Source organism: Hemitrygon akajei, chromosome 17 (assembly GCF_048418815.1).
Source record: "Hemitrygon akajei chromosome 17, sHemAka1.3, whole genome shotgun sequence".
In the NCBI taxonomy this organism is placed as follows: domain Eukaryota; kingdom Metazoa; phylum Chordata; class Chondrichthyes; order Myliobatiformes; family Dasyatidae; genus Hemitrygon; species Hemitrygon akajei.
Window position 1 is genome coordinate 55,915,594 of NC_133140.1, and position 16,839 is coordinate 55,932,432.

Sequence of the window (16,839 nt, forward strand, 5' to 3'; positions counted from 1 at the left end):
CAAAAATAGTGCCGCAGTAATGCATCATTTGAACTAATTGGAGGTCACAGATAGACAGAGCATGAGAGTTTTAGTAATATACTAGACTAGACAACTGGGTGACCCGTTGGGGCACCCTTTGAGAGAAAGGCAGTGCAGTCTGATGTGATGTGCTTTGGAAATTAAAGAAGAAAAACTCAGTTTATTAAAGAATAATGATGCGTAGCAAGACAAATATAGCTCCTCTTCGTTTAACGAAGGACACTTTTGATGACAACATTTCTGGTTGATCTGCCACCCTTCAAGAATACTGGAGCATTTTCATTTCTTTTTCCTCAGCTTAAAGCCACATACAGCTGACCATGCTGGAATACCAGTTTCTCCAGATAAATCAACACATTGTCCATGGTTTGGCCTTGCGCCTTATGTATAGTCATAGCAAAGCATGACTGTATCGGGAACTGGCTCCGCTGAAGAGGGACATCTTCCCCTTCTGATAAATTGAGAGTAATTCTTAGGATCATGACAATGTCATTATTGAATGCACCAATGTTTATCTTTGCTACGATGAGATTGTCATGCAGTTTTTCCACTATCATTCGCGTTCAATTGCAAAGCCTTGATGGATCCAACTTCATCATTAGACATGTGTCTAATGTATGTGAAGTTTACTTTTCGCAACATTTCATTGAGAGGAACCAGGATAGAATTCCTCAAGAACAGTTCTGCAGGATTGTCGAATGTCCGGTAGATGAAATCAATGCATTCTTCTGTAGTTTTTGCTGGCAAAATCATATTTTCATGTAATTTGATTTCATCATTTTCATTTTTCTTAATCTTGTCTTCTCCAACATCCAATAAGAACTCAGAATATTGTCCTTCTCCCTCACTTAATCACATGTTTCTCTTCAATTGAAACTTGAAGCTTCTCCATAAGTAGGATATTTTATGCATGAATTCTCCACATCAGCATCATTTCCACGTTTTACAACTGCTAGAAGCTGACAGAAATCGCCACAGCAAATGGTTAAAATACCCCGAAGGCCTCATTCTTGCCGCATACATCACGAAGAGTCCGGTCCACAGCTTTGAAGCTCTTCCTCCTAATCTTGGGGCACTCATCCCAGACAGTAAGCCTCGCATTTTGGAGTAAATTTGCAGTATTGCTGTTTTTATTGATATTACAAAGGGTATCTTCATTGACTTTGAAGGGTATCTTGAATCTTGAATGCGCTGTCCTACCACCAGGCATCAATGTTGCTGCAATACCTGATGATGCTACAGCAATAGCAACACCTCCATCTCCCCTAACTTTAGTGAGGATCAAGTTGATGATAAATGTCGTGCCTGTTCCTCCTGGTGCACCAATGAAAATCACTGAAGAGAGATTCCTTTCCAAGCAGTCGATCACATATTCAAATACTTCTCTTTGCTCATTATTCAATAGGGGCTCTTTCTGTGAAACAAATTCCTGCTGTTCGTCTCTGTTGTATTGCAGTTCATGCAGTAATTCCAGATTGCTAGTACTTTGAGTAATTGTACCATTTTTTGGTGTTGGCAAGTTATATTCTTCAAGTGTTTTGCCCAAGTTCTCAAGTTTTTCTTGGAAATACAGAAGGGCTTGTTCATGATGCCTCTCATCGATCATGATACTAGGATCATTGATAGTTCTGCTTTCCAGTTGTAAGAAATCTTCAGACATTGCATTCTTGAACTGGTTCCATAATTGCTGTGGATTGTTGATTTCAGTGTTTGTTAGCAAGACAAGAAGCAAATCTGTCATTGCTCTGGGTATTCTTGTTCTCTCTGCTTCTTCCATAGTTTGCTGCCAATGATCGTCAGCTTGCAACACTCCTCTCTCTCTCCAGACATCTTTGAATGATGAAAGGATATCTCCATCATGTGTTTTCAATGATTTGAAAGATACTGGTCCCTTTATGTGATGAAGAACATGTGTCAGAGTACTCCTCCACTCTTTTCCCCATTCTCTTTCTTTCCCATCTGTTATTAGTCCAAGTGTAGAATCTGGGAATATCCGCATAGTTCTTGCAAATGGATCGTGAGTGCAAAGATTCATGAATTCCGTTAAAGTGGTTCTTGCCGTATCATTATTCAGTTGCACAGCAGCATTATCTTGAAAGAATAGTTGATGCTTTTGGGGAAGGTGTACTTGAAGGCGAACAATGGCTGGTTCCCTCTCATGAGTTGGAAATCCAAGTATCGATCCGACAGCTTCAGAGGGCCCGATATATCTGCCTGTCAAATACTGTGTGATTTCGTCTTCTCTATTCGCTGCAAAACTTTCCTGATCACTCAAGGGTGGAATTGGCTCTGTGAGCATCGTGAGGCACTGCTGAAGCTGGCCATGCGTATGCGTCTTGGTGTTGCATCCGGATTTCCATGATGGTGGATCGGCTCTCAGGTGAAAACGGGGCAGTTAATTTTGGCGAGTGAACAATTTTACACAAATATATAACCCTGAATTTTGCCTGCATTCTGTAAGTTAGTGCATTTTAAGTCAATTTAGCCAAAAATAGTGCCACTGTAATGCATCGTTTGTGCTAATTGGAGGTCACAGACAGACAGAGCATGAAAGTTTTAGTAGTATATAGATATATTTTCCAGTCCGTGCCTCAGTCACATGTTTGAGCTGAGTGGATTTCACCTTTCCTGATTTCATTTGTTGTCATGTGTCAGTTTGATGTCATATATCTCATGTCTAGTAACAATAAGGCTATTAAGCAAATTCTGTAGTCATTGACAGGGAAGTCGTTATAGGTGCAGGTCAATGGGACTAGGCACAACAATAGTTTGATGCAGACAAGGTGGGCCAAAGGGCATGTTTCTGTACTGTAGTGCTCTAGGACTAAACAAGCAACAAAGTCACATTGTGCTCTGTGCATGAACATATATTAAAGATTTAAAGATTTGTTTTAGTTTTGGGATGAGCAAAAGCATGAGATTGGCATGAAAGCTGAAATACATTTTTAAAATTTAAAAATTTCAGTAGATGGTATTTAAGTCGAAGGTGATTTTAAAAATAATATCAGACCAACATACAGTATTTCTTTTGGATGTTATCAATCAGAAAGGTTGTTGAGCAATAATTTTGCTTGCTTCACACAGACCACATACAGTATTTCTTTTGGATGTTAACAGTCACAGAGGTTGTTGAGCAATGATTTTGACTCAGTAAGCCATTTAAAGATTTAAATAATCTTTCTGGGATGATGGGCAGCATCTTCAATGGCACATTCAGAAATAAACTTTATCAACCCATCAACTACCGATCTGAACACGCCCCAGCCCTAGTGCTTAAGACTTCGTCCACAGCTGACTGGACAATAATGATGAATATAACAATTTCACACATGCTTTTAATCTGTTTGGGAATTAAATCCATATATTGAGAGGGTGTGGCAGGAATTCAGATAAATCACTATGAGCTTGATAAACTACTGACCCTAGTCAGCATAACATAGTTTGACCTGACCTATAATGGTTTTTCAGTATAATGCCCAACCCAACTGTGACATGTGATTTTTTGAGTTAAGTTTGGGAATATGTTCTTAAACACTTTAAAAATTCATGAGTTTTGCGATGAGAATAATTGGTAAATAACTGAAGTTCTATTCTGTGCAAATTAAAGGAAAAAAAAACTAACAGCAAATGAAAGATTTCTTTGTTTAATTGTGTATCTGCACATCTTGGAGTTTGCTGCTAGATCTGTGCTGCAATTGCAAACACAAACCCTTTTGTCGAGATTGGAATTGCATAACCCAGACTGTTACAATATCAAAATTTAAAAACAAAAGCACTTAATTTTCATCCTGCTTATATTGGAATATAGAGCACCACTGAATGATGTGGCATGAGATTTAAAGTCACTTTTCATACTGCTCTATTCATAAATTTAGTTGATTTTCTTCAAAGAGAAAACAATTTATTTTCTTAGAAATTGGAACAATTTTGATCTTTGAAATGTAAACTACCCATTAATTAAATAATTATAGATTTGTGCACAGAAGGAAGCCATTTGGTATATTTGCAGTTACTTGCAAAATGTAGCTTCATTCTTAGCTGGAAGAGAGTTCAAGAAGCTTCAGGGCAGTTGCAAACATTTGGTTTTTGTGAGCCAGAATCTACTCTGCATACATTAATGTTATTGCAAGAACTTCAAGTGGCTTCCTGTAAAAGTGGATGCGAAGACCAAAACCCAGCTGGATGAATGGAAGGCTAAAAGGAAAGGAGTCAATGGAGATATGAAAATGGAGGATTTGTCAGATGATGTGAATTGTAAAGAGTGCAATAAAAGGATTATTAAGAGAATACTCCTGTGAATTGAATGGACTTTCCCAAGATCAAGATGTGCAAATTAGAAGATAAAGTAGGGAAGAGATGGAGAAAAAGAATATGAACGGGAAAGAAAAAGGTATAATAGGGAGAAGGAATGTGAGAAAGTAAAAGAAAGGGATTGAAGTAGATCCAGAGAGAGAAAAGGAGAAGAAAGGTGCCCAGAGCTATCAGAACCACTTCTTACGGTCTCGGAATCAACTGCTATAACCACCACAGATACAGCCCCAGGACCTGAGATTGCTTTCACGGCTACAAGTCTCACCTGCCAAGCAGGGTGATACCCCTTGTCATGAAATATGTTGTTTCACATGAGTAAGAAAGCCTCTGCAACTATTAAACCTTTAAGCCTGAATGGTACAAGTTAAATTACTATGCTGTGGATGTCTATATATAGTAGTTATGTTATCTAGTGTACTGTGTATATAGTTAAGTTGCATTCTGTTTTGAGATAGAGTTTCTAGTTAAGAAGGGAGAATTGTTGTGTATTTCATATTTCAATAATATTTGAGTAATCTTGTAAATATGTTGATTAAGCATTCTTGGTTATTTAAATAATTCATTACAGTTATGTGATATGTGATATACCTCACTTAAAGTAAACATGAAGTTTGTCATATTTCGAACTCCTGAATCTTCCTTTGAGTTAGTTTAATGTTTTGAAGTTACAAAAGGCAGCACATAAGATGAAAAAAAACATAGTTCCCCTGAAATTGATCAAACTAATGATACTATAATAACTCATGTTGGTTGAAAGCAGTTGGGACCATGATATTGTATCCTTTGTAAATATTGTACTTTATTCTGTTAGTACTTGGCCTTGTACTACCTCAATGCACTGCTGTAATGATATGATCTGCATGGATGGATTGAAAAGCAAAGTTTTTCACTGTACATATGATAATAATCAATTTACCGATTTAGCAATATTAATATCAGAGGTACTGATGGAAATGCATTTGTTCTCAACAAAGTGCAAACAAAATTCTCTTTATATTGCAATAATGTTTAAATTTACCAGATGTGAATAGTTTTCTAGAATTATTAGAGGCCACCAAAGTTGGAAATCTGGAGAAGTACACAAAATGCTGGAGGAACTCAATAGGTCAGGCAGCATCTATGAAAATGTCTATTTATCTTTAGAAGCTGCTTGACACATAAGTTTCTCTGGCATTTTGTGTGTTGCAAACAGTTGTTGCTCATGTTTCTAAACTTGTAGACATTGTAGAAAATGTCAAATTCACGAGTAGAAAAGCAATTACTGAAGCTCAGCAACTTTGAATAGTACAACCACTATTACATGAGACCTAATGATTTTCCATATTTTGATCAGAGTAATGTGGCAGTATTGCCATTAATTGCATCCTGTATCATGGTACTCTGATACTTGAAGGGAGCCTGAGTGCTATGGGAATTTAAATTCACATTTGTATGTTACAGTTAAGTTTGAATCTTACCAATAAATTGCTGGCTAGCCTAATACTCACTGCTGTAAATGTTAGCAACAGAATGGAAAAATGTACTCTCTTCATGTTTATTGAATGTTACAACACAGAAGAGGTCAGGAGTTCTGTAGTTGTACTTGCCAGCAATACTCTTCCTGTTGTTCTTTCCCCATTGCTCTATGTACATTTTATATTGCAGATTAGAATAATACAATTCATTTGCAAGAAGAGTTAAGGATTTGATTTTAATGTCATCTTAATCATGTTTCCTCTGGTTGTTGATCCCCCCCCCCCATAGATTATTTATAATTTTGAACACCAATATGAATATATTCTGCTCGAAGGAGAGCAACTCTAGCTTTTTTGGTCTTTCTACAAAACTGAAATCCTGCTGATTCTGTTTCAGTAAGTTTTTTTTTGTATTTCCTCTCTAAGGCCTTGACATACTTCCTTAACTATGATGTCCAAAGTTGACCATGATATTCCAGTTTTGACTTAATTAATGTTTTTATAAAGACTTGACTTAATTTCCTTGCTTTTCAACCTTATTCATCTCCTAATTCCTTTAAAACAAATCTTTTTTCAACCTGTTCCATCAATTTGAGACACTTTATGTAGCCTGTTAAAACTATATCATTCTGTTTATAATTACTCTCACGACAGTCAAATGAAAGAAAAAGTTTCCTACACAGAACTGTTTGAAATCTCATTTGCTTATTTTACACTTGATCTTCTGAAATTTCTTGCTTTTTTTTTATTTACATCATCCCACAAAATTGTCTTCAGCTTTAAAAATTGTGGTTCCTTATTCATTTGTCTTGATCAGTAATAGATTTAAAAAGATCAATAATTATGATTTGTTTTAATCTGAAAATCAACTATTTTGCTTTTTCTTCCATTGGAAATTTTATATTGACGTTTATCGCTATTGCTTTAACTGCAAATCCTCAAGGACTCTGGTTAAAGGAATACTGATGGTGTAAAGATAAAAGCTAGAGGCCTATTACATGATACTTAGTCAGGCAACTTCTGGAAGACTACACACGTACCTAATGCATTACTTTAACCCATTCTGTTACTTTGAACAACTCGATCAGGTTTGTCATACACAAACTGCTAGTCAATCCTTGACTAAATCTGTGTGATTTTCACCTATTAGCCAAATGTTGAACTGACTGGCCTAATGTTACCGGGTTTATTCATCTCACAGTTTTTAAGTAGAAATATAATAACTCTCCAATCCTCTGGTGCTTACTTCTTACTGAAGAATGTATGGAAAGTTGCAAGAAGAGCATATCTACTTTTATTTTCTTCATTAATTCAAATGAATCTCATCATGGCTTTTTTACCTTTAGGTATCTTTATTTTTAATAAAAATTTTATCCAACATTTCTGCATCTGGATCTTCACTGGCATGTTATTGGTATTACTTTCACTAAAAAAGCTTAATTTATCTCCAAATCATACCATTTGCCTCCAGCAGAATAGAATCAGAATCAGGGTTAATATCACTGGCATATTTTATGAAATTTGACATTTTGCAACATCAGTAGATTGCAATGCATAATAATAAAAAAACTAAACTATAAAAAATACAAGATGTAATATTCTGACACCAGGAACTTTGGAGTCTGACACCGCAGGGGTCAATGGTTCAGGTCCCAGTGGTGGTGGCCCACTAAGCGTCTTGTGCTTATGCTATATCTGCTCACAAAAATCTCTGGATGAGAGTGACAAGAACAAGAAGAGTCATGCCAGATTGGATGTTGCCTGGATGAACAAGATCCGCGCCAGTGGCTTGGGAGCTGGGACCATCTAGTGATTAGTTACTGGAACAAACCATAAATGGACGAGACTGGATAGAATGGAATTAATGGAATGCTACTTTCACAGCAACCTACCTGAAAGAGGATACATCAAGTGCATGTGGGCACTCTGGCAACAACGAAGACTGTTGTCCACATTCACGGGTCATGGGGGTCCTTAATGATGCAGCCTTCTTGAGGCATCATCTTTTGAATATGTCCTTGATGCTGGGGAGACTAGTGCCCATGTTGGAGCTGGCTGAGTTTGTAGTTTCTGCAGCTTTTTCTGATCCTGTGCAGTGGCCCCTTCACACCAAAAGGTGATACAACCAGTTAGAATGCACTCCACGTTACAGCTATAAAAATTTGTGAGAGTCTTTGGTGGCATACCAGGTCTCCTCAAACTCCTTTGTAATTGCATCAATATGTTGGCCTAGGATAGATCTTCAGAAATGTTGACACCCAAGAACACCCTTTCCACTGCTGATCCCTCAATGACAGCTGATGTGTTACTTTGACTTCCCCTTCCTGAAGTCCACAGTTAGTTCCTTGGTCTTACTGATATTGAGCACAAGCTTGATGTTGCAACACCACTCAACCAGCTGATCCTTCTTGCTCCTGTATGCCTCCTTGTCACCATCTGAAATTCTGCAGACAATAGTCATGTTATCAGCAAATTTATTGATGGCATTTGAGTTGTGTCTTGCTGCACGGTCGTGGGTATAGAGCAAGCTCCTCATTTGTTCCCAATTGGCCCCATCCTATACTTTATAAATAAAGTTCTGTCTTCCTTTTATGTTATTTGTTCATCTATTCTCATATTTCAGGTTCCTTGAGCTTAATATATTCATACTTTGTCTGATTTGCTTCTCTATTTTTAAAAATATAACCTTACTCTTTGGGTCTGATCTTTCAATCTATATCTGTTAAATAACTGTCGTTTGGAAAGCAAGTTTCAGTATTAGTGATTATGAAACTTCTGGATAATTGGAAAAATGCAACTGGTTCACCCAAAAAGAAGATCTACCACTCCTACTTCATTCAGCCTGTATGTGACGCTATATGCCCCAATGTGGTTTATTCTTAACCGCCCCTGAAATGACTAAACAAGGCATTTAGTTCATGTGTAAACTTAAGGACAGTAATTGATAATCTTGCCATTGATATCCACCTTCTGTGAATGAGTAAATGGTATTAAAAACCAACTCTTCTGCCTTCGAGGCAGGTCAAGCATCACTCCCCCTGCCTTTTACTTTAATTTGAGTGTTCTATTGCGTACTTGAATCTTTTCCTATTTGGAAACCAATGTCTGTTTCAGTGCGTTTTTGAGTTCTGTGTTTCTGTCAATCTGTCTATTGGTCAGTTAGTGACAGGACTCCTCTGAGGATAGAGAAGCAATGTCTAGAAACTGGTTTCGTTTATGAACCTTCAGCCATCTGAATTAAAGAAAACTTGCAATCTGTGCAGAACAAATATAAATTCAACAGTTGCAGATTCCTCTGAAACTTGGTTTGGAGGTAATTTTTCATACCTGACATTCAATTGATTAAGTTAAAAGTTTGATTTTGTTCAAATGTTAGATTTAAGGAAACTGCTTTGGATAATGATGAAGCTATGAATCTATTCAATTTTAATTTGCAAAGGTGTTGGCATTAGTCAACTAGTAATGTATATTATGCAAAGCAAAGGGGCGATCTCATCACTGATATCAACATCACTAGTTAAGAATATTTTGTACATCTGCCGTAGAGAAAATCTGCTCAGGGGCATGGGTGAAGGAGAAATCTTGCATGCTTTTTCCTGGAGATGGAAAATTACTTTCATCTTGAATAACAGACATTTTTAAAAGAGCTTAGAAGTTATTATTTTTAATATCTCTGTAGATCCTGATTGTGACAACTGATCATGTGAACTTTACCTGTTTCATCTGGTGATTCAATCTGCCTTTTACTGGTGTAGTGGTTTGCTAGTTCAGGCTACAGTCAATTTAACATAAAGGTTCATCATTATTACAAAAAGAAAATTCTAAAATACTCTGAAAGGCAAATGAACATTTATCAGAATTTTTAATAATTTGTTTAATCACCCTGCAGTTGGTTTAATTGTGCTGCAAATAGTAAAGTAATAGTTGACTGAAGTTGCCTCATTGCTTTTGTGGTAGTAAAGTTAGTTTTATCCAATGTGTTGAGGTATTGATATTAATTTGACTACTTTGCATATACATACTGTAAGCTGAATGAAAAAGCATCACGTGCAAAAACATAGAGTAGAGTGATCTTCACAATTATAGACAGTGGTGATTGCAAAGGAAATAAATTGCATATCAGATTAAAAGTTTAATTGGGCAATGTATTATTTTAGTTATTTCTAACATTCTTCAACTGTAAAAATAGTGAATGCATTAAGGAAAGAAAAGAAGATCTTGTCAAATGCCAAAAACTGCTCTGGCTGACCACATGTCTATGTTATTTTCAGTTGAGTTTAGAGTGGTTAAAGATCTGAAATAATAGTGGTAAGGATATCAAATCAGGGATTAATATGCACAGTTTTCAATGATAAACACATTTCTCAAACTGTTGATGTCTATGTACATGGGGTTTTATATTATGATCTTGTACATATTTTTTGTTCAAGTATCCTCTTTAATTTTCTTTGCAGCACTGTACCACAGACTACTGTAATATTGAATAGTGATCGCCAGAACCCACTTCCTTCCAAGATTTCCGGACAGGAAGAAGCTATACCCCGAGGAACAGACACTATTGATAATATTCTCAGCAAGTTAGTAAACCTTTTTGTTTCTTCTACAGTTATTATTAAGATAATTTAGATTATTTACTGTCCAAATTGTTGAACTCCTTAAGAACGTTCCATTCTTTTTTAGTTCATCAAAGTTGTTATCTAACATGTTAAATATAACATATTGGCATCAGTTAGAATGTCTGTAGATGTTACTGCTGATATTTCAAATCTGACATAAAACGAATTGCACTTTTAAAGAGAAATAGGAAAAAAAGTAAATTAAATTAACATAATAAAAAGGGAATGTCAGATTGATACAAGCAGGGAGTTGTTACTCCTTAACTTGGCTGCTTGTAGAACTAGTGTCAGGAAAAAATGACATAATTTAAACCAAACTACATTTTCCTTATTCTGCATCTGGACTGTGATTGCAAATGCCTTGTTATCTGAGAGAAAGTTCATAGGGAGTAAAAGTCTAAATAAAGAAATTATTGTTAAATAGGATGACATTAGTGAAATGTAATTTTGTGTGAATTTGAAGAATACTAATTTGCTATTTTTTGTATTGTTAGGCTATAATTTTTGAATGATCTTTTGTTGCCAAAGTTTAAAAAAAAAATGAATTGTGTTTTGTAAAATGAAAATTAAAGGAACCAAACTTGAAGTAGCCTAAATCGGTTGTGTCACAGATTGTAATGATCTTTGAAGAATATAAAAATATCCTCAGGAAGATATTCTTGTTAATTACTCAGATCCTTGAATTCTACCTATACTGTATGATAAACAGTCAGATCGATGTTTTCATTGAACAATACCAGATATACTTAAATAACTTGTTCTAGTTTACCATTGATAAGTGAGCTTATAAAATACAGATAATTTCAGTTAGAAGCAATTTTGAACTATAAATTAATTTTAAATTATTTGATCAAATGATTGAAACAAAAAGGCTACCCCATTCTAGTTCCATAGTTCCAGAATCATACGGAATAAGCCTATCTTGCAGGTATCTCTGCAATCATGTAGATATGTGCCCTGCTTGCGAAACGGGTCTGCCAGAACATCCAGTGTTTAATGGCCTTTCTTCAAATCATACTCATAGACAAAAAGAAGAGCAAACTTCACATTTTGTGGTGTTGTTGTTCATCCTGAAATACTGTTTTGAAATTACAAAAAAGTCCACAATGAAATTCAGTTGTGTAAGAAATGAGCATGCATGAAGAAACTGAAGAAGTGTGTATTTAAGTACATTTTTGTTGATTCTTGGGTACTACTTTCAGATTAGGGTCATTCACCTTGGAAGCTATGCCATCCAGCCCAAGTCCTCACTGGCCAGTAAAAATCCATTCATATTAATCTGATCACCCACCACTTGATCTAAAGGCTTCCATGCCCATCCATCCAGATACTTTTTAAATGCTGTTGATGACTCGACTTTCACCACTGTCTCAAGCAGTGCATTCCATCAAATTGCCACTCTCTGGGTGAAGGACCTATTCACATCTCTAAATCTCTTCCACCTTAATTGAACCTTTGTCCTCTAGTCTTATTCACCTGATATAGGGAAGAATTTTCTGCAGCCTTCCCTATATCTACCCTTTATAATTTTATATACTTCAATGACACCCTCTCTTAACCTCCTCCTTTCTAAGGAAATGCAACCAATTTCTCTAGGTTCTCCTCAGAACTGAAATGCTCCATTCCAGACTACATCCTGATAACTCTCATCTGCTCTCTCTTCTTATGAGAACTGCATGCAATTCTTCAGCTGAGATCCAAAATATATTGATCTATGCCTTCTTAACCAAATTACGCACCTGTGCTATCAATTATGAGGACTCACTGTTCTTCATTACTTAATACTACCATTCATGGTGTATGTCCTATCCTCATCATTACTTCTAAACTGCATAACCACACATTTATCTATATTAAGCAGCATCTGTCATTTGTCAGTCCATTTTACCAGCACATGGTATTGCCCTGTAGCCTAAGACAATCCATCGTCAACAATTCTACCAATCTTAGTGTCTTATGAACTTACTGATCACATAATTCAGGGTGTACATAATTGTATGTTAATTTTAACAGTATCTTTCTCCAGAAAGCTACTTCATTCACTCTATTTGTTTTGTGGATTTATTCACACTTAATATTTGTCTGTAGACTTTGAATATGTTCCTTAGTTATGAACTTAATATGCCATTATTTTTATGAAATACCAATATTTCTTTCTGTTATTCTTCCTTTTGCTTTAATTCAAAGGGAACAAAGTAAAACAATGGTACCATGTAGAATCTGTAACATTCTGATGGTATTATCATCTTAACCAGTTGTCAAAACTTTGTCATTTGAGTTTAAAAGTTTGGTATGAAATACTTTTGCTGGTTAAGTGGAATGTGAAACAAGTAGAATGCTTTATAACAATGTTTGAACTTCAGTGCATTGTACTGCCAGTGCTTGTAATTTGAAACATTCAGTATTTGAATATATTTTTGCAGGTGTTTTATGAAGGTGAAGTGTGTTTAATTATGTTTATTTTCATAAGGTGATATATAATTTCTATGCTGCACAGTGAGGAGAGAATTGAAATGGCACATTAAGAGAGAGTTCAAAAATAAGGTTGTGTTGCTACGTACAATTTTAGTTAATATGTAATGTGAAATTTGTAAAACTTAGGTATACTAATGAATGTAAAAAGTTGTAAATTGGTTGTCATTGATTTACTGTACAGCTGCATTGATTTATTTGTTTCCTATTTATTCTAATGTAAGATGGCGACTTTCAGCCTAGAAAATTTCCCTAAATATTTCTGCATTTTTTCCTATTTTGGGTACCAAGTTCTATGCCAGGGAGGAGACAGAACACAATAATTGTGAAGGTTCCTGGCCATGAAGATAGTCATACAGAAGATATTGAAAGTGGATCTGAAACAAGTGACACCATCTCTAATAGCGGTCAATCAGGAGGTCAGAATTTGGCACCCAATGTCACACTCATCACATTGAACTCTGAAGGTAGGCAGGATAATATAAACTTTCAAAGAGCATAGCACAGTCAATGCAAATAATAAAAATAAATACAAATAAATTTGCTATTTAATAAATTATTAAGACTGCAGAATAAGGTTCATTTGGAAAACCCTGATCAATGTTCAGTGAGCTATAGTAAACAATTCATAGAATAGAATGATCTGCTAATGCATAAATTATGTAATTCTGTTGTTTATTTTGTTTCTCCATTCAGAAGTTTCCTCTGGCTATCCATAACCATAAGGCAGTATTTCAAAATAAGTAGTTAGTCATTCTCTTTCTGTTTTGATTTCCCCAAATAATCCTCTAGCCAGAGTAGTTGTTTTTTTTCCCCCTATTCTTCCCATCAATTTTTTTTCCACATTTGTTGAGCCCATCTATTTATAGACCTTTTTGGTTCTCCTATTAACTCGCTTTCTCATTTATCTTTGTATTGTCAGCAAAACTGGCTATAATACATTTGATTCCTCCATCCTGCTATGAATATAGATTGAAATTAGTTGAAGTCCCAGTATCAATTCCCATGGAATCCCTTCAGTTACAACTTTTCAAGCTAATACAGACCTATTTGCCAATAATTGGTCAGTTGGTCCTTGCAAATATATTTTTAATTTGCCTGTCCTCAGAAATTCATTATCATTTTATTCAACTACATGATGACATGAAAGCTGCATCCACAATCCATGGTTTTACCACTTTCTTGATCCCAGTATAGATTGGCACTCCAATAAAATGGATGTAAATGAATAAACTATCCTGAAATTAAACAAGTCCAAACATCTTCAGTGGAAGCAAGCAAACTCAGATGATGTGTACATAAGTGCAAGCTCAAAGGCCAAGCATTATTTCTTCAGTGAACCATTTAAAAGGAAAAGCCTTACAGTAAAAATTAAAAAGACAGAAGTATTTTTCCATCCTGCCTGACTGCACAATACTGTTCATGGCAATCAAGGCCCATGACAATTGATTTCCATATTTTGGGTGTCCCATGCTGGCCAAGGTAAATAATGATGCAAAATGTCATCACTGCACCTGAAGTGTACACAGTTCTGGTCATCAAGGCAAAGGAAGAATGAGATGGCACTGTAATGGGCGCAGAGGGTATTCACAACGTGGATGGAATTTTATAAGGACACACTGGAGAAGATGGGCCTGCTTCTGTAATGGAAGAGGTTAAGAGGAAACTCTATTGATGCATATAAAATTATGAGGAGTATCGATAGGGTAGATGAAAATTTTCTACATACCTGTGGTGGATAAAACTGAAAGATATAAGGTTAAGGTAAATATTTAGAGATCTAGGGACCTGCTCCATGGTGTATGATTGTTCTAAGAAGATGAAAATGCAAGGAAAGAAGAATCTGCTGTACTGCACTCTTATTGACTCAGGTAATTATTTAAATTAGATACCTCTTCCAAGGAAAAGGAACTGAAGTAAAATCAGTACAGGATTCTTGTCTGAAAAATTTAACGAGAGCATCCCAGGTTTGTCTGTCCAAAATGTTAAATGCAAATTACCTGGTTGCAACAATGGCACGTTAAGAGTGCAATTTTCAGTTGGAATAAACATCTGATCAGACAGAAATCCTGCTCACTTTTGAATTGCCAGGTGTTATTTTCATATAATTTTGTGATGTGTAGTACTGTCTGGATGTCTCAGACTTTTACATTATTTACACCCTTGGGTACTGAAATTGTTTGCCAGATGTAGGTTTTGGATCTTGGCCTGGTTTTCATTTCCTGATCTCTACTTCATTTGGATTTTATAAAGGAAAATATTAACCCAATGCTTTCACTCATTTTTTATTTGCTGCTTCTATGATGAGGTTTAATATAACTACCTTTCCTTTCACAAAAGTATCCAGTGAAGATTCTTTGGAGTAGAAATTCAGCTTTCTACCTAGAAACAATACGTGTGCTTTCAGATTTCTATAAAGAAGACAGGGATCGCAAATGGGAAAAAATATAGACAAGATCAGATGCCATGTCGGATGAAGGATAAATAATTTGAAAAACAGGACATTCTGATATTAAGAAGATAATGTTGGTATCTTGAAAAACATTAAAGTGGATAACTTTACAGGACCTGATAGAGTCTATCTGTATACAGAAGGAAGTAAGAGAGTAAATTGCTGTGGGTTTGACAGAAGACTTTGTATCTTCTTTAGCCATGGGCAAAGTGCTAGACAACTGAAAAATATCCCACATTGTTCCTTTGCTCAAGAAACAGATAAAGGACAATCCAGGGAAATTATTGGAGAGGATTCTCAGGATGAGATTTACTTGCATTTGGAAAAGCTTGGACTAATTAATGATAGTTAGAATGGCTTTGCAAAGGGGATGTCCTGTATCACAAATTTGAGTCAATGATGAGGATGATTAATAAGGGTAGAGCAATAGATGATGTCTGCATGGAATTCAGTAAAACATTTGACATGGTAAGCTGGTCCAGAAGATTAAGTCATTTGGAATCCATGGTGAGTTGATAAATTGAATCTAAAGTTGGTTTGGATAGGAAAGATCAAGGGTGATGGTGAAAGTGTTCTATAGGGATCAGTGCTGGGTTATCTCATGTTTACAATATATGTAAATGATTTAAACAAAAATGTAGATAGGCTGATTAAGTTAGCAAATGACATAAAAATTGATGGAATGGTGGATAGTGAAAACAATTTTAAAATGATGTAGCAGGATATAGCAAGATCAGAAATTTGGGGAGAGGGATAGCTGATAGAGTTTAATCCAATCAGTATGAGGTGTTGTATTTTGGAGGTCAAATGCCAGAGGAAAGCATATAGTAAATGGCATGAAGTCAGTGAATTTAGATTGACATTTAATTTACTGACATGTGCTCTGACAATTGGCCTGACGTGGCAGTGTAGTTTTTGCATCCTGCAGCTGTTGTGTTGTCTTGATGATTCAATGGTGCTATACTTCTAGAATTGAGCAGGTCTCATATTTATCCTTTGGCAATTAAAAGTGTCTTTATGTTTACAGGAACTGAATTAGAAATATTTAAAATGTGAAATATTTTTGTATTGTATAGTACCTTTGGTTAGAGGGGAAAAATGAAAGGTCTAAATTGCCACATCTGTGGATTTGTGCAGATCCACTGTAGATCTGGGATATACTAACTATAATGCTTTTGTGTATCTTACTCTCATTCATTATTGGAATCCACAAGCAAATCCATGATAGATCCCTTTTGTTTTGGTAATTCCCAGTATAATGCTCGGGCTTTTCCTGCCCTTTAACAGCCTGATTGGAGGGGTTTGTAAGCCAGAAGTGTAGGAGGAATAAGTTGATAATTATTCTTTACCCATTTTGTTTCAATTGAGTTTGAATTTTTAAAAAATCATGTTTTAGGGTCATACAGTTGTACAACTTGCAAATAGGCCCTTTTGTCCAATGTGCCTATACTAAGCATTGCACCTATTTGTACTAATCTCACTTGCCTAGATTAATTCCATTCCCACTGTTCCC

General features: G+C 35.7%; 1 protein-coding gene across 8 annotated transcripts in view; it reads left to right on the forward strand.

Annotated features, from left to right (window-relative positions):
* The window catches only part of banp (BTG3 associated nuclear protein), a 172,504-nt gene that overhangs the window by 43,829 nt on the left and 111,836 nt on the right, over positions 1–16,839 (forward strand). For all 8 annotated transcript variants that reach the window (XR_012101914.1, XM_073070169.1, XM_073070167.1 and 5 more), the window contains 2 exons: positions 10,241–10,363; positions 13,166–13,341. Coding sequence is in view for 7 of the 8 variants with exons in the window: in XM_073070169.1 (XP_072926270.1) it covers positions 10,241–10,363; positions 13,166–13,341 (299 nt within the window). In the remaining variant the exon portion in view is untranslated. The remainder of the gene's footprint in view (positions 1–10,240; positions 10,364–13,165; positions 13,342–16,839) is intronic.